Below are 21,528 nucleotides of genomic sequence, written 5' to 3'. Positions count from 1 at the left end.
GAAAGACATAAAATACACTCACTTTGTTAAAAATTGTAATGTCCCACATAAGGGTCTCTCTCCCCTTGGCCATTACCCCTGCAAATCCTGACTGCCTTCCTACTGAATTTATGTGTATCCTTCCAGACATTTTTTTTTAATGTAGTTACATATATGCTTTAGTTTTCACTTGTTGGCTTTATAAGCAGTAACATATTCTATGTATCTTTCTGCATCTTGATCTTTTTCCTCTTAAAATATGACTTAAAGATCATTGTAAGTTAGTATAGTTATCTCTACCTATTCCTTTTATCACTGTATAGAATTCCATAAAGTGGGTGGGCCAATAGTTTAACTGGCCATTTCCCCATTGACAGATATTTAGTCCACCTTCACTGAGTCTTTTACATCGTTCTTGCAAGTTGGGGTTCTGAAATCCTTTATTCATTCTCTCATCCATCCATTCAACAAGTATTTCTCAAGTGCCTATTTGTAATTTCATGAAATCCATCGCTGAAGAGAATGATTTTTCTGGATGAAAAGTGCCTGGAAATCACGTACCTTTGTGGTATACTTGCAGCAGAATGGCCAGAGTTGAAACTGGTCCCTCTGGAGAGAGTGGGAGTTTCTAAACACTGATGCAGAGATCTGCAGTCGGGGGAGGGGGGAAATACCAACGATGAGATGTGTTGATTTAGATAGTGCCCCGGGAGGTCACTGTGACTCTTCCCCTTCCAGAGCAAACATTTGCATTTCCTCTTTATTTCTAATAATCTCGTAATGGCCACACCTTTGAAGAAGAGAGTGTGTGCAGCAGAGGAACTGCTCCTCTCTTCAAGAGCGCTGTGTTACAGAAGGCGTAGGAATTTAAGTGTTAGGTGCCCACAAGTGCTCATTATAAAGGTGACAGAATGTCTCACTTTGGACAGATGGCAAATCATCGGGGAACCTTTCAGGAATACAGCTTTGCTAGGCACCAACTTTCAGGAAAAAGTTAAAATTATGTGATGAAAGAGGTAGAGCAAGCAACCACTGAAGCAACTGCATGAATTCTCGGAGTGGTGGAGGGTTTCACACTGCATGGTTAACACTCTCTAAGTGCTGTCTCCTGTGGTCATCCATATGCAACACTAACAAACTCCTTTCCTATGGCAAAGGCAAAAAAAACGAGCATCTCTCTCTGCAGATAGGCCTGCAATGCAAGTCATTTGAAAGGGTTTCCAAACAGAATGGAACCCTGTTATAATATAGTTCACTTTTATGTGGCTCAGATATACCATAACATATCTAGCCTCATCAAATATAACAGCAAGTGGGCACAAAATTGGAATTTATCAAAGAATACAATGTTGATATCAATTCTCCCAAGGAGACCAAGTTATTTTGGTCCACATTTGGTAAGAAGAGCTGGGCCCCACCTCTTCTTTGTTTAATTGCTTCTCTGTATTAAGGCCGAGAAAATGCACGTTTCTCAATAATAAAGATTCTGTTTTAGCAGATGACTGAGCTGGCTGAGAGCCTTGGAAGGCGGCAAGAAGATACCTTTCACTTACCGCCTCCCCTCAGTTTGCATTAGGTTTGCCATAATTTTTGTTTCACTCTGTGTTTGAGATTCACACTTTATTTTATAATGTTCAGCAGAGCTACCTAGAAACTGCCCTGACCTTGGATCCAGGATAGTCCACGTACAGTCACAATTCCAATCAAGCTGTAGGAGCATGGGTGAGTCACTGACCTTAACTTGTCATTTTCCTCTTCAACAAAACGAGTTGCCTGAGAGATTTCTGTGGTCCCCACGCCTCTATGATTCTGTGAGTAGCAAAAACATCTAATCTTCTAAGAGGGAAAAACTATGCCAAAGTAGCATTTTAGGTGTGAATCGGTAGGAGGTAGAGGGATACAGTGTTGAACGTTTGGTTTTCGACAAGTTCGAATTATCCGGAGAAGGCAAGAGTGACTAGAGCGTGGGAAGCAGAGTTCCCAAGCCCCAAAAGCACACTGTCTGTTCCGGTGGTTCTTATACTAGAGTGGGCCTCAGAATATTTGAAGGGCTTGCAAAAACATAGATTTCTGATCCCTACGTCCGGATTTTCTGATGTGATGTGACTGGGGTGAGGCTTGGAAACTTGCAGTTCTACTAAGTTGCCAGGTGATGTTCCTGCTGCTGTTGAGACCCCTTTGGGACCTAGTCTCTCTCCTCATATTAGGGACACTCAAAATGCTTTCTACCTAACAGTGGAAACCGTAGGCATTCTTGTCCAGCAAATATCGTGATAATAACGGACGATATGGAAACACGGATGTAACTACTTTATGAACAGGTCCTCATGAATAGCTGGATTTTAGTAGAATACCATTTACACAGATGCTTTAATTAAACTCCTAACATTGGAAACTGTTGGCATTCTTGTCCAGCAAATAGCGTGATAATAACGGACAATATGAAAATAATGAATGTAACTACTTTATGCACAGGTCCTCATGAATAGCTGAATTTTAGTAGAATACCATTTACGTGGATGCTGTAATTAAACTCCCCCCAAGCCAGCATTTGCTGAGTTAACCTGCACACTCCTTCATGACAATTAAAGAACCTCTATCTCTCTCGAGGCTGGTACAAATGGTTTAGGCACTCTGGCTAAACCAGTGACAAGATCCCAAGATCCATGGCATTATAAAGAGACCTCCTCACTTCCACTTCATTTATGAAAGACGTGACTGTAAAATCCTGCAGTGAAATAACAGTGACTCTGTCACCTACCTCGTGTAGTCTTTCACAGTCATTTGAACCATTCCTTGCTCATGAAAAGGAACTGCAACAAAAAAGAGGAGATGAGCTTCATTTCCTTTTTTTCTAAAGGGAGGTTTTCTCACCTTCAAACAAACCAACATGGCATTGATTTCCATATCCAAGACTGTATCAGCCTGAGATAAAAGGCATCTCTGTAGTGAACAAGACAGAACATAATTAATGGCTAAATTGTGTGACAAGCACTTGAAGAAATGTGGTACTTGCTCAGTGAAGGGGGAAGTCAGTGGCAAATGAAGTACTCAGCAAAGATTTCATGGAGGAAACAGTACTTGTCTTGGATTTTTAAGAATGGGGAGAATTTGATAAATGGAAAAGAGGTGTCATTATGAAAGAAGAGTGTCTATAGCAAGTGCCAAGCACAGTGATAGGGCTAGGCTGATTAGATCACAAGGCATTTTGGAATACTCTCTCCTGGTACAAAAGGTTGAGGAGCAAGGATGGGGACAGGCAAAAGAATACATGAAGAACCCAGCATGCACAGAGCAGTTTCCATTCATTTGTATCACCTAATCCTTACAACAGTCTTATAATTTAGGACCTATTCTTATTTTTCAGATAAGGAAACTGAGACTCACAGAAGTTGAGTAATGAGCCCATGACCACACAGTCAGAAGTAGCAGATCCAAGAATTTATCATTACATTTATTATTGATTATAACAATAATAGTTACCATTTATTTAACATTGAGTTTGTGTGAGGCAATGTGCTAAGCACGTTACATGCACAATCTGTTTATCCGTGAAATAGGTATCATTCATGCCCACTTAAGAGAAATAAATTGAGGCTCAGAGTAAATAAATTTCCCATGGCCAGTAGGATGCCACAGCTTATTTTTATTTGTTGCTGTTGTTTCAAGACACTACGCTGTCAACAGATTGTCTTGTTGCTTATTCGAAAGCTGGAAAGCAGAGTTTATTATGTACGTGTTAGGACATGGAAAACAATAAAAAGTTTTTGAGCAAACAAGTAAATGTGAGAAGGACGATGCTGACAGTCCATTTGCCTGGTTAGTGGTGCTGAGGACAGAATAGAAGAGCTACATATTGGATGTCAGAGAGGCCTATTCAGGGGCGGAAGCGGTACTCAGAACCTGTGTTGTGAAGTAACGCTGCAGTAGACATCTGCAGAAGGAAGTGTTCAGAAGACAGGCAGTTCCTCAGAAGTCCCCCACTCCATCCCCAGGGCTTCCAATTTCCTCTCACTGTAGCTCTCCTGGGCGCAAATGTGTGACATGTATCAAACTGGAAGTATTACCACCCAGCACTTCTATGAGAATGTAAAGTTCTTCACCATAAGAAATATAACACAGGTTGGGAGAGATTTTGGAAAAACAAGCTTAAATGATTGAAACATATATAAAAAAGGAAAATAATAAAGGGCTCTTCAGTCTGGAGCCAGAGTTCCTCTCTGGGTAGGGGGTCTCTGAATAGATCTCAAGGTATCTGGGAACTTGTCTCTGAATACCAAATTTTGAGGGTGAAGATAAGAATACTCATAGTTTTCAGCTTAAGGACGATGCTGACAGTCCATTTGCCTGGTTAGTGGTGCTGAGGACAGAATAGAAGAGCTACATATTGGATGTCAGAGAGGCCTATTCAGGGGCGGAAGCGGTACTCAGAACCTGTGTTGTGAAGTAACGCTGCAGTAGACATCTGCAGAAGGAAGTGTTCAGAAGACAGGCAGTTCCTCAGAAGTCCCCCACTCCATCCCCAGGGCTTCCAATTTCCTCTCACTGTAGCTCTCCTGGGCGCAAATGTGTGACATGTATCAAACTGGAAGTATTACCACCCAGCACTTCTATGAGAATGTAAAGTTCTTCACCATAAGAAATATAACACAGGTTGGGAGAGATTTTGGAAAAACAAGCTTAAATGATTGAAACATATATAAAAAAGGAAAATAATAAAGGGCTCTTCAGTCTGGAGCCAGAGTTCCTCTCTGGGTAGGGGGTCTCTGAATAGATCTCAAGGTATCTGGGAACTTGTCTCTGAATACCAAATTTTGAGGGTGAAGATAAGAATACTCATAGTTTTCAGCTTTTTTTTTTTAAGGTTCAGTGACCCTGCCGAATGGAAAAGGGCAACTGGTCTAGAAAGATAAAGACTAGAGGTATATTACTGAGGTGTGAGCAAATAGTGGATTCTTAATTAAGTCCGAAATACATAACTACAATTTTAAAAGGTAATGAGAAAACAGATACAGTAAGTTCTGCCCTACAAAACAAATGGAATTCTGTCACCACAAGAGCTATATAGGGTGAAAAATATATTAATCTATGATAAAGGTTTAAAAATAAAGTATATATATCACCATGCTACCACTCTCAATCTCACTCTCATAGCAGACATCATTAATCAATTACACCACTTTCTCATACAGCCTAGATAGGCTCTCAAAATTGTCAGGAATTGAATGAGATGAAGCTTTTATGTCATTCTTTGTGTAGAGTAAACTTCATGAGTGGTTCTTTTTTTTTTGAATAAACAAACTTCACCCTTTGTTTAGAATAAACTATGAGTTTAGAATAAACTGCTTCATAGAACATTATAGGGAGCCACTACCAAGGATGGAATATCAAGGTGAATGACCATTATTATGATACAAATGTGACATTTATTAAATGTGCTATGTGATATCTGGTGACAGTTACTCATGTAAGTTAAAATATCTGACTCAAATTTATGCACCAATTTAGAAATTAGCTTAGAATCCAAACTCCAGTCTTTTGCCCATTACCTCAGTAGTTTTAAAACTATGGGTTTTAGTGAAGAATTCTTTTGCAAATTTCTAGTAATTTAAATAGATAAAAGGAGTGCTGTTCTGGGCAGAGTGGTCTCCCATTTAGCTCTTCCTTTACTCTGTCAGTCACCTCCACAATCCAGAGTTTGAAAAACTCATCTATTCAACACCAAATCGCTCACCTAGGCAGGCATTGCTAATCCACTGCAGCACTCTTGCTCACTGAACTCAGTCTCAAACCTCAAATCATAAAGCCAATGCCAATTGATTAAAGTTGTCACATGGGAGAAAGCCTATTTGCCACTTTATTAATCATGTTATAGATGCCAGCACAGTATAATATTTTGGCAGTCATGTTGTAATGACTTGATGAATTAAATAATAGGTTGCCCAAAATGGAAGGTTAAAATAAATATTTATCATTTTCAGCAATTTTTTGTCTATTTCTCCCGGCCCCCACCATCTCCATCTATTGCTCTGCATGTACCTCACAAAGGCAGGCTCCATTTGTGCCTAGTTAGCTCATCCAGAGAATTCTGGAATTTCTGAGCAGCTCTTGCATAAAATACTCTGGGGTTCTAGGACATTTGGCTTCATATTCTGCCAGTACCGCCACTCTTGCCACTGCCTCAGTCTTTTCTGGTTGTCTGCTATTGCTCTGGATTTCCTAGAACATGTGAATGGATGTATACGTCCAGCCCAGGGGTCTGGCACTATGGCCACAGTGAATTGCTCAAACTGTCAGACAGGAAATGAACCATTTTCAGATACTGATGAAAAGAGTTAGCTCAGCCTTGTTGAGTTTTCAAAGACCCTAGCCCCACAGAACATCCAAGTCATCCATAAAAATTCCACATCCCTTCACTCAGGGCTTCTTCATGAGATTCTAGTGCCCACACAGATCTAGTAGCCACATTCCACGGACCACACACGCTGCAGCTCTGCAGTCCAGGTTCAGGAGCAATCTGGTTGCCAAGAAACCAAGGGCAGCCCCAAAGGGGAAAAGAAGCCCCTGAAAGAAACATATTTTCTAAGGAACGTGCAAAGTGGACCTGGCTAGTTCACTGAAGCGCTGTTTTCTGGTCTGATGACACACATGAAAGCCTTACACAGTTTTAGCATCAGCGGGCCCTGTAAGGCCCAGCCGTCGCTGACAGCTAGGGGCTGGGCAGGATGTTTGACCCCCCTCACCTGAATCTCGCACTTACTGATATACAGATATAGCTTTTACATCTTTTGTTAGACTCTTTATACTCTTTCTTTTTGATCTTGTTTAAAATGACACAAATGTCTATCTCTATCCAATATATTCAGACACATAGCCTTCTCTGCTGCCAAGCTTAGATTCTGGAGAAAATGAAGCCAGGGAAAATCGATATAATTTTTGAAACTCACAAGACAAGCCTGATTTTTAAAATTGTAATATAATTATCAAAAATCAATTAGCTTCACTGCTTCATTTCCATTTTTCACTCCCTGGACACCCTGAGTCCTGGGAGACCAAGGGGCATTTTTAGCATTACTACGTGTTTACTTCCTGATGACTGTGGAAACAGGAACTGGCCTTCCCAGTGTTGGACGCTGACAGTTGAGTCTTGCACAGGACAGTGTGAAACTATTATTCCTTGCCTGTTGGAGTTTTCTTTGGTTTTACTTTAGCTTTTTTTTTTTTTTTTTCCACTTTGTTAATTTGTAAGGTAAACTTCCTGGAACCTGAGGACAACCTGGTCAGGGTCAGGCCCTTGCTTCTTTGCCTGTTTTCAATAATGAACCTGAAGCTGGTAGCCCAGTTCTCAGCAGCATTGGTATTCCCAGGCTTTTGTTAAAACCCAGAAGATCCAGCAGCCCTGGCTCAGGTCTCTTCAGGGCAACATCTGCTGGAGGTGATGTTCCCTGCAATTCTCTGCAGTCTCCCCGCCTGCCTGGTTCATTAGCACTCACCTGCCTGGCTCACAGAAGCATTTAAGTCTGTGACCTCTGATCAGAGCACAAATTTGACACCTAGAGAATGCCATCATGGGACAAACAAACTGCTCCTGTTACCCCAGATTTCCCCAAGCTTCTTCAGGTAGAAGGTGGGACCCTTACAGATGCACCTGTGTTCACCACATAAGCCTGCCTGCTAAGCCTGCTCAAATCCACACTGGCTTCTCTGGGTGCTTGGCTCTGATATTTTCTCCATTTCTTTGTCCTCCCAAGATAGCACTCTTATTAGGTTTTTAAAGCCAGATTTTACTCTCTAAAAGCATTGAGGGAACAAAGAAAGAAAGAAAAAATTCAAGTTCTCCTATCCTCAAGTTTCCTAAGGGTTGGTCTGAAGGAAAATTAAAGTGAGAAAAAAAAAAATTCCCTGCTCTACTCAATACATCCCATTGCATGGGTTAAAACGCCAGTTCTGATTCCCTTTTAGATACTTGAGTCTCCAGCCACCCTCCCTACTGTTAGGTGGACTTCTGCCATCTGAAGCAGCAGACACTGCACTTAACCCTGCAAAATGTATTACTGGAGAAGATGTAGTGAGATATGCAGAAGGCACTAATTAGCACCTTTATTGGCTTGGAAAGCATTTTTTATTTTGGTTTTCCTAAGCATTTCTGACTGATTCATGGAAGACATTTGGTTCTTTGGAATATCGTCCAATAGACTAATCAAATTGCATTTTCACAGGCCTCTAAAATAATAGCATTCTGCAGCTTTCTGTGTATTTAACTCCTGCATGACCAAGACACTTAGTAGAGGCAGTCATCAGGGTTTGTTTGTCTCAGTTGGCAACTTATTAAACTATATTCTTACAAAAAAAAGAGACTCTGACATTCTCCCTGACCCTCATGCTCAGAACTTTAAAGCCAGTTGCGATGCTTTGCTCTTCTTAACCCAGATAGCTGTTTATTTTCCATATGCTGTGGACTCTTCTTCTCTATTCCTCTGCTGACACCCAGCCCAAGCTCTCATCACCCCAAGCCTGAGGTCACAATAGCTTCTTCCCAAAGGGTGTACCTTCTTCCCATTGCCAGGATAAACACTGGAATCTGTCATCTCTCTTCTTAGAAACCATTCATAACTCATTACAATAGAGATGGCAAATGTGAAACACACCTGCTTCAATTCCCCAACGCTGCACCTGTGGAGTTATTACTTATTATTCATGACCCTCTATTCAGGTGAACAAAGATATGGCTTCATAGTTCTACTCAACACAGACCCCAGCTGTAACTACCCATCCTTTGGCTGGAACTTGAGATGACACTTCTTTGCCATCCCTGTCCTAAGACGTCAAGCGTGATTCCCTCTTTCTGGATTTTAAGGCATTTATAACCTGACCACACCCTATTTAACAGAAACATGTCTCCCTTTGCTCCTTAGTGTGAAACCTTTTCTCTAGTCTTATCACCCTATATGCTTTCCTGCACACATTCAGTTTGCTTCTCACTCTGTGCCTTTGTTCAAGCTCCTATTGCTTCCAGGAAATGACATCGACTTGCTTTGTCTCTTTGTTTTTTCAAAACCATATCTCTCTTTGATTGACTAGCTCAGGTCTCACCTTTTTTTGAAGATTGCCCAATCTGACTAAATCATGTTTATTATGGGCCAGTTTTACTAAGATCTTTTTGTTGACTAGCCTTAGGGAAACCAGATGTGTGAGAGATAATTCTTGCCTCAGTGGCCTTTATAATTTTGTTAATGAGGCCGATCATATGCTAATAATTTGAGGCAGCACAGACCAAGTGTCTTATGGGTAGAACCCATGATGGATGTCACTGATGTTCAGAAGAGAGACTGAGTCTCTTAGTGCAGATGTCAGGAAGGGCCTTACAGAGAATATGGGACTTGGGTAAAGTCTCAAAAGAAGGGCAAGAGGTAAACGGAACAGGAAAGACTTTAAGACAGTAGGAACTGGATGAAGAAAGAGAAAGGACTAGGTATAATGAGAGGAGATAAGACTAGACAGTCTTGTAGAAAATTGGAACAGGTTATATTCACATTGTAATGGTCCTGGAAAGTCAGAGTGACGTGCTTGAGAGCAGGAGTCATATATTCTACATCTTTGCATCCTCCACCTTGCATAGTTCTCTGCTTTGAATGTTTTCATTTGATAAACATTAGGCTTTAATATTATAAACATTCTTATAATATAGACAAATTTAAAACTTGATCTTGTAAGTTATTATTTAATAATTAAAAAAAATTAATTTATTGGTTGATTGATTTTTGGCTGCGTTGGGTCTTCGCTGTGCACAGGCTTTCTCTAATTGTGGCGAGCAGGGGCTACTCTTGGTTGTGGTACTCAGGCTTCTCATTGCGGTGGCTTCTCTTGTTGTGGAGCACGGGCTCTAGGTGTGCGGGCTTCAGTAGTTTTGGCATGTGCGCTAAGTAGTTGTGGCTCACGGGCTCTAGAGCGCAGGCTCAGTAGTTGTGACGCACTGGCTTAGTTGCTCCGTGGCATGTGGGATCTTCCCGGACCAGGACTTGAACCTATATCCCCTGCATTGGCAGGCACTTTCAGTCTGTATGTGTCCCTAGGTCTGAAGTGGGTCTCTTGTAGACAGCATATATAAGGGTCTTGTTTTAGTATCCATTCAGCAAGCCTGTGTCTTTTGTTTGGAGCATTTAATCCATTCATGTTTAAGGTAATTATTGATATGTATGTTCCTATGACCATTTTCTTAATTGTTTTGGGTTTATCATTGTAGGTCCTTTTCCTCTCTTGTGTTTCCTACCTAGAGAAGTTCCTTTAGCATTTGTTGTAGAGCTGGTTTGGTGGTGCTGAATTCTCTTAGCTTTTGCTTGTCTGTAAAGCTTTTGACTTCTCCATTGAATCTGAATGAGATCCTTGCTGGGTAGAGTAATCTTGGTTGTAGGTTCCTCCCTTTCATCACTTTAAGTATATCATGCCACTCCCTTCTGGCTTGTAGAGTTTCTGCTGAGAAATCAGCTGTTCCCTCGTATGCTATTTGTCGTTTTTCCCTTTCAATAATTTTTCTTTGTCTTTAATTTTTGCCAATTTGATTACTATGTGTCTTGGCGTGTTTCTCCTTGGGTTTATCCTGTATGGGACTCTCTGCGCTTCCTGGACTTGGGTGGCTATTTCCTTTTCCATGTTAGGGAAGTTTTTGACTATAATTTCTTCAAATATTTTCTTGGGTCCTTTCTCTCTCTCTTCTTGTTCTGGGACCCCTATAACGTGAATGTTATTGCATTTTATGTTGTCCCAGAGGCCTCTTAGGCTGTCTTCCTTTCTTTTCGTTCTTTTTTCTTTATCCTGTTCTGCAGCAGTAAATTCCATCATTCTGTCTTCTAGTTCACTTATCTGTTCTTCTGCCTCAGTTATTCTGCTATTGATTCCTTCTAGTGTATTTTTCATTTCAGTTATTGTATTGTTCATCTCTGTTTGTTTGTTCTTTAATTCTTGTAGATCTTTGTTAAACATTTCTTGCATCATCTCAATCTTTGCCTCCATTCTTTTTCTGAGGTCCTGGAGAATCTTCCCTAACGTTGTTCTGAATTCTCTTTCTGGAAGATTGCTCATCTCCATTTCATTTAGTCGTTTTTCGGGGGTTTTATCTTGTTCTTTCATCTGGTACATAGCCCTTTGCCTTTTCATCTTGTCTATCTTTCTGTGAATGTGGTTTTTGTTCCATAGGCTGCAGGATTGTAGTACTTCTTGCTTCTGCTTTCTGCCCTCTCTACAATTATTTTTAATTAATAATATTTAAATCTTCTTTATGTACCTCAAGTGTAAATGAAATAAGGTTTTTTCAATACAAAAAAACCCTTAAATGGAAGTGTACCTTTTTGCTATCCAAGCTTGGCTCACAGAAATAAGGAAAAGCTAGGGATAAAATTAATGGCCACGGATTTACACCAGTATGCAGTATATTGGTTTCTGGTAAAAAGAGCATGAACTTTGAAATCAAACAGAATTCAAATCATGTGTCCACCTCTTTGGCTTTATGTGGTTTTAGGTACATCTCTTAACTTTACCGAGTCTCTGTTTCTTCAATATTTAATGAGGTTAATCAATCACCTTGTTTGAGAAATACTTCACAGTATTTTTAAAATATGCAACAGGCACTCAATATATGATAATTACTAATTATTACTAATTATAAGTTTGATACTGAAATGTATAGGGATCAGAAACCTCAGGAAAAACCTGAGTGAACCTCAGGAAAAAAAACAATAACCATGGAATTTTCCAACTCTTAAGGGCTAGTACCTCACTCATGTCGATTTTCCAAGAGTTTAGTTTCTTATAATTTAAAATTTCTGGAGTTAAGGTAGAATGGGCTTCTTATGACTTTCTAGAAAACTAATTTGATGCATCTTTTTTATTTTAAGATCCAGATGTGGCCATTTTTCATTCCTACGGATACTTGACTGACATTTAAAAAATTAGCATTGTCTTACTTCAAAACATTTAAATTCAAGAGGACTGAGTTGTGGCCGTAAAAGCTGGTGCACAAGAGTCAGAAGACCTGGAGGGAGAAGTAGATGCCAGTGAACAGACCCACATTGTTCATGCTTTGACTTTTCTAGCAGGGACACTGATGCAGAGCTTTCCTCCCAGGATACTTCCAGGAGTGTCCATGCATAACATGGATAGTAAATTATACTATAGTCCTCTAGAGAGGAAACGTGGCTGCAGAGTCAGACAGACCCATGTTCAAATCTCAACTCACTTATTTACTAACTGGATTACTCTGGGCAAGTTACTTAACGTTTCTGAGTCTCATTTTCCTCTTTGCAAAAGTTACTAATGATAATATCCACCACAGAAGATGGTTCTGGTAAATGAGATAATATACACAAAAAGTACCTAGACTGTGTGCCCTCCACATGTACTAATTTCATTCCCCTCTGGGAGCTCTACCTAGCATAATGGTGGTGAACAAGATAGCCAACCAGATTCCAGTTTAATAAAAATTAGACTTTAAAAAAAATTAGACTTTAGGTAGCTGCAGAGCAGCATGAAAGGCAAAAAGTCACCATTAGAAGCCAAGACCTGACCTTGGCCATCTCAGGACATAGGAGGAAATCAGCAATAGGGCCACTGAAGCCTTATTCCACCTCTTCATTTTATTTGAGGTCCACTGGAATGCTTTCCATGGGAGGTACTGGGTCACCTAGAAGATGAGCAGGCACTTGGATATTGTTACACTTTAATGTATAAAGCCTCAGAATGATCACTGAGGGAAACCAGCCTTAGAGTGGTTTCTACTTGTAGTCAGTTGAATAGTATCCCCCTCAAATTTCATTTCAGTATCTGAAATTTCATATCAGAATGTATCCTTTATCTGGAAAGAGGGTCTCTGCAGATATAATTAGTAAAGGTGAGGTCATACTGGATAAGGGTGAGCCATAAATCCTAAAGCCAATGACTGGGGTCCTTAAGAGAATAGAGAAGACTCACAGGGAAAAGACAGCCATGTGAAAACAGAAGCAGAGCATGCAATGATGTAGCTACCAGTCAAGGAATGCCAGGGTTTGATGGGAACCACAAGAAAGAGGCCAGGAAAGGTTCTTCCCTTAGAACTTTCAGAGAGAGAATAACCTTGCTGACACTTTTTTTTTTGTTCTTTTAAGGTTTTATTCTCTCCATTTTCCCCTTTACTTATAGTACAGACAGCATTTAAAATCTTGTTGCCATAGTTACTGATATTAAAGCACATACAAGAGAATCAAACCTGAAACTCTAAGAAAATATACTTGAAATAAAAGAAAAATCACTACAGTGAAACATACTTATATATAATAATTTCCCACCTGACATTGTATTATTTTTCTTCCCTTAGAAGATATAATGATTGAACTATATAGTGCCCCCAAAAGGTTGCAGGGTTTAAAGAACTTTAAAATGTTTCCTTAAAAGAGAACCTTGCTGACACTTTGATTTCAGACTTTCAGCTTTCACAACCGTGAGAAAACAAATTTCTGTTTTAAGTCACCAAGTTTGTGGTAATTGGTTATGGCTTACCTAGGAACGGATGCACCACTCTACATCATACTGAGATTGTGGGAGCTTTTACAGGATTTTCCCTCCAGCAGAGACTACTTTCCTTTCTCTTCTTCGGTTCCTTTTTGTTTCACCACAGTTTTCTCTCTGACACACCCCTCATGACCTTCAGGTCTCCAGTTTCTGCTACTACTGTTATAGTTTCCACTTCCTGGTGCGGTCCTTGGCTTCCCTAAACTCAGGGTGCCTTGAGCTCATTGCAGCAAAACCAGCACACAGAGGGGCTGAGAGAATGCCCAGCCACAGGTCCCTCCACCCACCTCCAACCAGCTGTAACTAAAAATCGTGGCACTTGACCACCCAGATTCTCCACCTGCAAACACAGATGAACACCAGCCTTGCTACCACACAGGTTACTGAGTTTAAAATATGATAGATGAGGAAGGGCCTTGTAAAAGTGAAGGCTCAATTAAACTTGTAAGAAGCTATTCCATTATTATTAAAAACTTCGCTAAAGACAGGACCTGGCAAGTAGAAACTGCGCATGTCTGATCTCAGAGTCATCTTGTTACCCTTCTTTCCTCCAACTCTTCACCTCATGCTTTTACTTCATTGACTTGATTCAAAGGAGGAAGGGCCATGATTTGTCTTAATTTCTGGGAAGTGAAGCTTTTAATATAGTTACTGACAACCCCAGAACTGGTGCCAGGCCTCCTACTATAATCTGGGCAAGATGAAGTATCAGAGGGATATGAAATGCTGGCTATATTTCTTAACTTCCTGCCTTTTCATAAGAATAAACTGTCAGGAACAAAGGTACTTAAATTCAATTTATTGGCAAACATCTTCAGAGATTTTTGGCATCATGGAACTTATATATTTAAAAAAAATAAAGAAGCTTGGCAAAGGAGGAAATTTGAACAATATACCTAGATTTTTAAAGTAAAAATTCCTAAATTTAAACTGGTTTGTAGCCAATGGTCAATCTTAATTTAAGTGGCAGTGAAGGAAGTGAAATAATTAAAACCAGCCAAGTAAGTAGCAATTAGACTAATAATTTTTCCTCTAATCATTAAACTCCTTATTTATGTCATTTTTTACATGCATTATTTAGGGCATTACATCAATTTTAAAACACACTGTTTTCACATTTTAACATCTATGAAATCAGGATGTGTCTAGTAGTCAATGTTGCCTACTATAATGCCTAGTTATAATTGACAGGGATGACAAGGATGATTGTTTTATTTTCCTATTGGAGTGGTACTTAAAATGTGGGTGCATTTTATGATTGAGGAGTCTTACATTCTATGAAATACCGTATTTGACTTTTTTTTTTTTGTTTGCGATACGCGGGCCTCTCACTGCTGTGGCCTCTCCCGTTGCGGAGCAACAGGCTCCGGACGCGCAGGCTCAGCGGCCATGGCTCACGGGCACAGCCGCTGCGCGGCATGTGGGATCCTCCCGGACCGGGGCACGAACCCGTGTACCCTGCATCGGCAGGCGGACTCTCAACCACTGCACCACCAGGGAAGCCCCCGTATTTGACTTAATGAAGACGTGAACTGTGAGACCTGTAGTTAAATTTCTTTTTCTTCTTGTAATGTTCTTATCAAATCTCAATGTAACAAGTATGATACATTTTCTGCCTCGGAAATACATACTTGTACTGTTTGCTATAGAATTCAGTCATTTGTTGTTTTTGAGAACAAATGCATCATTAGAAAGAGAGGATATAATTTTAAGACTGAAGAATAGAGAGAAACTAGATTTAGAAATAAAAGTACAATACAGTGTCAGGAAAAATTAAACAATTTCATTTTCATTTCCATAATTACATCCTTGCAAAATGTCTTCACAGACCCAGTGAGTTTTCTGTTAGAGTCTGAGCTAATGATATGGCAAGAGTCCTTGTTTCTAGCCCCCAACCTGCTGCTGGATAACACCTATCCGTTCTGAGCTTGCCTTAAATATTAAAGAAACTGACTGCGCTGAATGGTTTCTGAGATTTTTTTTCCATTTCTAGGAACCTCTGATAATTCTCATTTTTAGATTTATTCACACAAACATTTTAATACATCTCCTACTCAGGTCCACAAAGCATAACTGCTTCTGGGTTCTCTGGTCTTACCAATGTGGTTGATGGCTGGCTGAAGGTTTTCATTTACAGAGACACTAAAAAGAAACAAAAGTATCGTGAGTCAAACAATGTGTGTAAATAAAGTATGCTAAATTGCTCCTTAATTAAACAGAGTTATGCAGTTAGGCTTTATTATAAGAGGACTTTTGGAAACCAATGAACAGCTGGGGGCTGAAATAATATTATTCTATTTTGTACTTTTTTTTTTGCGGTACGCAGGTCTCTCACTGCTGCGGAGCACAGGCTCCGGATGCGCAGGCCCAGCGGCCATGGCTCACGGGCCCAGCCGCTCCGTGGCATGTGGGATTCTCTCCGACCGGGGCACGAACCCGCGTCCCCCGCATCGGCAGGCGGACTCCCAACCACTGTGCCACCAGGGAAGCCCCTCTATTTTGTACTTTTAAACCGATATATAACTTTTGCAATAACAGAGTAATCCTTCAAACACCCAGTTAAAATGAAAATCCCTACATGTCACACCTGTCCCAGAAGGATTACCCATACTGCTTTCATGGATCTTTGCAAGAAGGATGTGTAAGGGCATAAAGAAACACTTACAAGAATCCAGAGTCCAGCCAGTGCTGAATACTTTCTTGTTTGGAATCTTCTACTAATGAGAAACAGACCAGTTAGTCAAAGCATAACCAGCTAAAGTGATCCCACCCTGTTATTCAGCCACCACCTAATAGGTCTGGTTCCTAGTATTTAGTCACATGTTTCTATAAGCATATTCATTTTTTCCCCAAGGCAAAACTTCCGGTTTTCCATAATCAACTTTTCCTGAAAATGAAGTGTAAACTTGCCAAAGGACTAACTTACAAAAAAGAGAGAAAGAAAAAAATGTGAAAAGGAAAAAAAAAAAATCACCAAAGAGCAAGAGATGTTAGAATAATTTTTAAATTACCTGGTGTGAATACAAAGAGAAAAAGCATAGGAGACTTTTGCCTTTCTCTAGTTGGATATAAATCACATGGAGCCTCTCCTTACTGAATCACATTTACATAAGGCAGCTAGCCAGTGATGTTCATTTGCAAGGAGTTCTCTGCCAGGTTAGAAACCAAATTTGCATTCATTCCAGGGGCAAATTGCACTACAGTCCCAGAATTGCCAAAGGCACCCTGTGTTAAAAAGGCATCCAGTCTTTTAAGGTGGATCTTTACCACTGGCTCAACAAATAGTCAACAGGCAAAAAGGAAAGGATATAAAAGTAGTTTTCTTGTAAATATTTGTTTCCATTCTGGTTGGTTACAGGTTACTCTGGGCTTATTTTCTTTGACTTTATCCTATGAAGCAGTGAGGTTCCTGAATTACCCCCTCACAAGGTGTCTGGTGAACCAAAAAGGCCAAGTGGACATGGGAGGTGCTTAGTTTTCAACTGAGATACTGTGAAGGGATAGAATAAATTGGTGGTGGGCAAAGAAGAAAAGCCATCAGTTACATCATAAAAAATCAAACAGACAAAAAAATCCCAGTGAAGGGAGAAGTGTTTTCTTACTTATTACTCTTTAAACAATTAAAATTATTATCAACACCTTGCACAAGACCCAGCAAATAAAACGCTTTCAATAAAATGTTTGATGTCCTACGAAGCTTCATGTCTCTGGCATGGACTCCACATAGCTTTATGATCCTGGGGACTTAGGATGAGGGGATCTTGGAGTGGAAAGGAAGCAGAGTTCATTCGTTAGTTGGTCTGTTTCCATCAAGAAGGTCTGTGTCTTAGGTGTCTGTAGGGGAAGTCAGATGTGCCCATTTCACAGAAGTTTCTGGTATCATGGCAGGAATACTGGTATCTTCAAAGTCAAGTCCTTGTTCCAAAATCATTTGCCCCCAGCCCAAAACCCCCATATCCCTCACCACTCACAGTAGGTTGGATTCAAATAGCCCTGAGGGCCCGTTCTCACCCAGCATGGGGGCGGTGAGACTGTGGCTCGCCTCTTCAGAGCCAGGGGGCAGCTGCTCATCCAGGGGAGCCCATGTCCTCTTGGTGGACCTCAGGATGTCTCTCCTGCTCTTTTCCTGGTCTCCTTGAGACTTCTCCGCCATCTTTAAGAGAGTAATTCAACAAGCTAATTAAAAACACACACACAAACAGATTAGACACAAAGAGCTCAGCTTTCAGGCTTGGCTCAGTGAAAGGGAGAGGACGACAGGATTCACAATTCAATGAGTGGACCCAGCTTTACAATTTTTGGGAGCCTGGCTCACCTACCCAAGCAAGGTCCCTGTCTCAATGAGATAACTGTTTCTTTCTCAATGGAGAGGCAGCTGGAGACTAAGGACTAATGTGGTCTCACCCTTCACCAGGCCACATCCACACTCTGGAGGATTCAATCTGGTGGTCTGGGATGTGGATGGCAAGCAAAGAAACTGGACTGGAGGACCTACCCAGCCAAGGAGAAAGTTTAAAAGCATTGATTAACATAATATAAGTATCCTTCAAATTCATCCAACAGTTACATCTATAACAATATGTTTAGAGACCCAAAATGTAAAAAATAAGGGCTTTGGCTGAGTCTCATCTCTGCAATTTATTGTGTGGCCTTGAATAAATTATATAACCTCTCTGCATTCCCTTATTTTTAATTGGGGATCAATTGCACTGAATTTTAATAACTGTTAACCTCAGCAGAATACTTATTATGTGCTAGATTCTATGCTGAATTCTGTAATCCGTTATTTAATTTAATTGTCAATGAAGGAAGTAATCTAATTGCTTTTTAAAATGAATTTATTTATTTTTGGCTGCATTGGGTCTTTGCTGCTGTGCGCAGGCTTTCTCTAGTTGCCGCGAGCAGGGGCTACTCTTCGTTGCGGTGCGCGGGCTTCTCATTGTGGTGGCTTCTCTTGTTGTGGAGCACGGGCTCTAGGTGTGCAGACTTCAGTAGTTGCGGCGCGTGGGCTCAGTAGTTGTGGCTCACGGGCTTAGTTGTGCTGCAGCATGTGGGATCTTCCCGGACCAGTGCTCAAACCCGTGTCCCCTGCATTGGCAGGCGGATTCTTAACCACTGCACCACCAGGGAAGTCCAGAAGTAATCTAATTGTCACAATTTTGTAGTAAATCTAAGAGCAGTGGGGTTAAATTGCTTACCCAAAGTCACACAACAACCAGGATTCAAACCCAGGCTCTGGACTCTAAGCATGTTCCCATGACTTAAGCAGCACTACCTGCCCTGTAAGATGGTTGGGACAATTGGGATGTTAATAAATACGTTATTTACATGGCACAAGAAATACAGGCTGTCCCCGTCATCTCATTTGACATTTATTAATATAGTTGTGAAGCTCACAGAGTAGGAAAGGAGACAGAAGTTTAGAGAAGCTGTGTAAATTGTGTAAACTTCCCAGACTCTCAGCACATAGAGAACAAAGGCCTCCTTCTTACTGGTTGATGTGTCAGTATTTGATTGAATTCTCAGCATAGAGTAGGTGCTAAATAAATATGTACAAAACGAAAGTAGCAAAGCTAGAGTTCAAAACCACTAAACCGTGACTGAATTCCTTCCATGGCATCTACTTGAAATTGCATTAGTTTATTCTTCAAGTTTAGAGAAATGACCTACTTCAGCAGCATGTCTTGCATCCCTAAACTTATGGAAGATCACTGATCGCATGACGTGCAGACAATCATTTCTAATCAGCATTTTAACAAGTCAAGTTGTTCAGATTTATTGTAAACATTTGAATATTTTCATTTAATTACAGATGAGAATTCCAGGTGCAATTGTCAGTAAGGGTCTTCCTATATGATTTATATATTAAAATTCTGTCATCCAGTTGAAGTATAAATATACAATTACTGTTGCAATAATAAATTACTGCAAAAATTAATTGTAATGACTGTTAATTTTATGTTTAAAACAGCAATTATTAAGAAATCTCAATTAATTAAAATTTAAGGCAAAGGGTGGATAGTTAATATCTATACTAATGGTAGGTCTTTTAGCCAGCTAACTTTAGAAAGTTAACTTTAGGAATATCTTCTGGGAGCAAATAAATGTTTATAAAAATTTCTATGATAACATAAGACAAAAATCGTACAGAGATGATTATATTTCTAAAATTTACAGAATTATTTCATATGCCAGAATTCATAACATGGCAAAATAAAGTTTAGAAACTACATTTAATTTTTAGTTGTTTAATTTTTGAGTAAAAAAATAGTCTCTTTGGTAATGCCTTGTATCTTGTATGTGTGAATTATATAATAAAAGCATCAACTCTGACAGTACAAAATCTCACAAGGAGGAAACCTCCAAAATGCTCAACAACATTCATGAAATATCAGACTCCATAAAGGATCAGGGCTTGAAGGAAAGAATAATGTATTACAAAAAAATAAGATTCCCCCAGTAATCCTGCTCCTCCACTGACCTCAGCTGAAAGTCAGTTTCTGTTTAGCACAAAGATTTTGCTTTGTAGTGGCAGCAAGGACTGTCAAGCGGTTCAGTCCTCAAATTGCTGCTTCTCTACTATAATGCTGAATTTTCACCTAGCTACCACTTTCTCAAACACAACACTGTAAAAGTCATCCAGGGTTTAGATAATGGTGCTGCTTTATTCATATATCCCCAAACTTCCATTCTACAATGGCATGTGTGACCTCAGCCACCAGCTTTGCACAGCCAGTGAGGATACGCTCCCTGCCTGCTCAGCTGTACTTGGCTTTAGAGCAGGAAAAAGCTTGCCAAGGAAAGTGGGAACCCTTGCTAAAAGCAAGGGTCAGGGACAGGTTTGTAAAGAAAAACTCGTTTGTTCCCTCTGTTATAGTGGATGCCTTCCCAGTTAGTAAACAAATCTGCTTCTGGAAATGTATTCTCTGATGCTTGAATGACCTTGCTTTGGCATGCACTGGCTTGACCCACAGAGAGTCCTTTGGAAAGGGACACAAATCAGGTGGCAGGCCCAAATAGTCCAGTGGACTGACAGGGCAGAAGTTATGTCATGTGGCCTCTGCTGACTCATCTAGTTAACCCCTCCCCAGGACCGCTTGGAACCTAAGTCTTGCCAACTCTGACTTGGCCCAAAGTGAATCCTCATTCTGGATTGCATTGCCTCCTGTGCCTGAGAGGCCCTCCTCTCTCTTCAGTACCCTTGTATTATGATTACTATGTCATTAATCGTTATGTGTATAAAGAACTGCCATTAACACGGGAAATTTCTTATATTATCTAGCTTAACTGAAAAAAAGCAAGAGGATATGAAACTATATACGCATCAAGAACTCAATTTTGCAAGAACAAAACAAAACAAGACCGAAACCAATGTATTAAAGAGACAAAAAGTAACGTACTGAAATGTTATCAGAGTTTCAAAATTTTTTAAATAGTCAAAATGAGAAAAAATTGGCTTTGTTACATTAATATTACATCACATTTTCTTTCACTTGAGCAAATTCAACCATACATTATACTCAGAGCAGTGGTAATGATTCCACCTTTGTCCTCTGGAATTATTTTAACTTTTTGCACCTTTACGCAAACAGGTTGTCTTGCCAAATTGGTAGTTCATACTGCGGAATAGAGATTGTGCTTTATTTACCTCTGTGTTTCTCATAGATCCCAGCACAGCATTTTACCCAGAGTAAATAATCTTTAACTATTAGTTGCTTGCTTGGTTATTTGGGAAAGGAACGTGCAGTTGGCTTAGCTAGTATTCTTGGTTGGTATGTGGTTAAAAGAGCAAGTGTTTTCAGATAACTCCAGGTTTTAATCAGCTCTGCTGCTTTTCTGACATCTCCTTGGGGAAAATTTCAAATTCCTCTGATAATCTGTTTCCTCATCTCTGTAAAGAGTATGAAATAGTAACTTCATAGGGTTGTTGGGAAAATTTAATGGAAAATGTATATAGAACAATCAATACCCATATTGGTCAGTTTTTTTTTTCTTTCTTTTTTCTTCTCT

The 21,528-nt window shown here is 40.0% G+C and overlaps 1 protein-coding gene across 1 annotated transcript in view; it reads right to left on the bottom strand.

Moving 5' to 3' along the window:
* Positions 1-17,551, bottom strand: part of ITPRID1 (ITPR interacting domain containing 1) — a 70,747-nt gene extending 53,196 nt beyond the window's left edge. The window contains 5 exon segments of the mRNA XM_024736736.1: positions 541-627; positions 2,741-2,792; positions 15,617-15,660; positions 16,184-16,232; positions 17,530-17,551. Of these exon segments, the coding sequence (XP_024592504.1) occupies positions 541-627; positions 2,741-2,792; positions 15,617-15,660; positions 16,184-16,232; positions 17,530-17,536 (239 nt within the window). The 5' untranslated portion in view covers positions 17,537-17,551.
* Between the last annotated feature and the right edge of the window lie 3,977 nt (positions 17,552-21,528).

Source organism: Neophocaena asiaeorientalis, unplaced genomic scaffold (genome assembly GCF_003031525.2).
Source record: "Neophocaena asiaeorientalis asiaeorientalis breed wild unplaced genomic scaffold, Neophocaena_asiaeorientalis_V1.1 scaffold612, whole genome shotgun sequence".
NCBI classification, from domain to species: domain Eukaryota; kingdom Metazoa; phylum Chordata; class Mammalia; order Artiodactyla; family Phocoenidae; genus Neophocaena; species Neophocaena asiaeorientalis.
The sequence above is the reverse complement of the archived record's forward strand: the minus strand, read 5'-3'. Positions and strand labels throughout refer to the sequence as shown.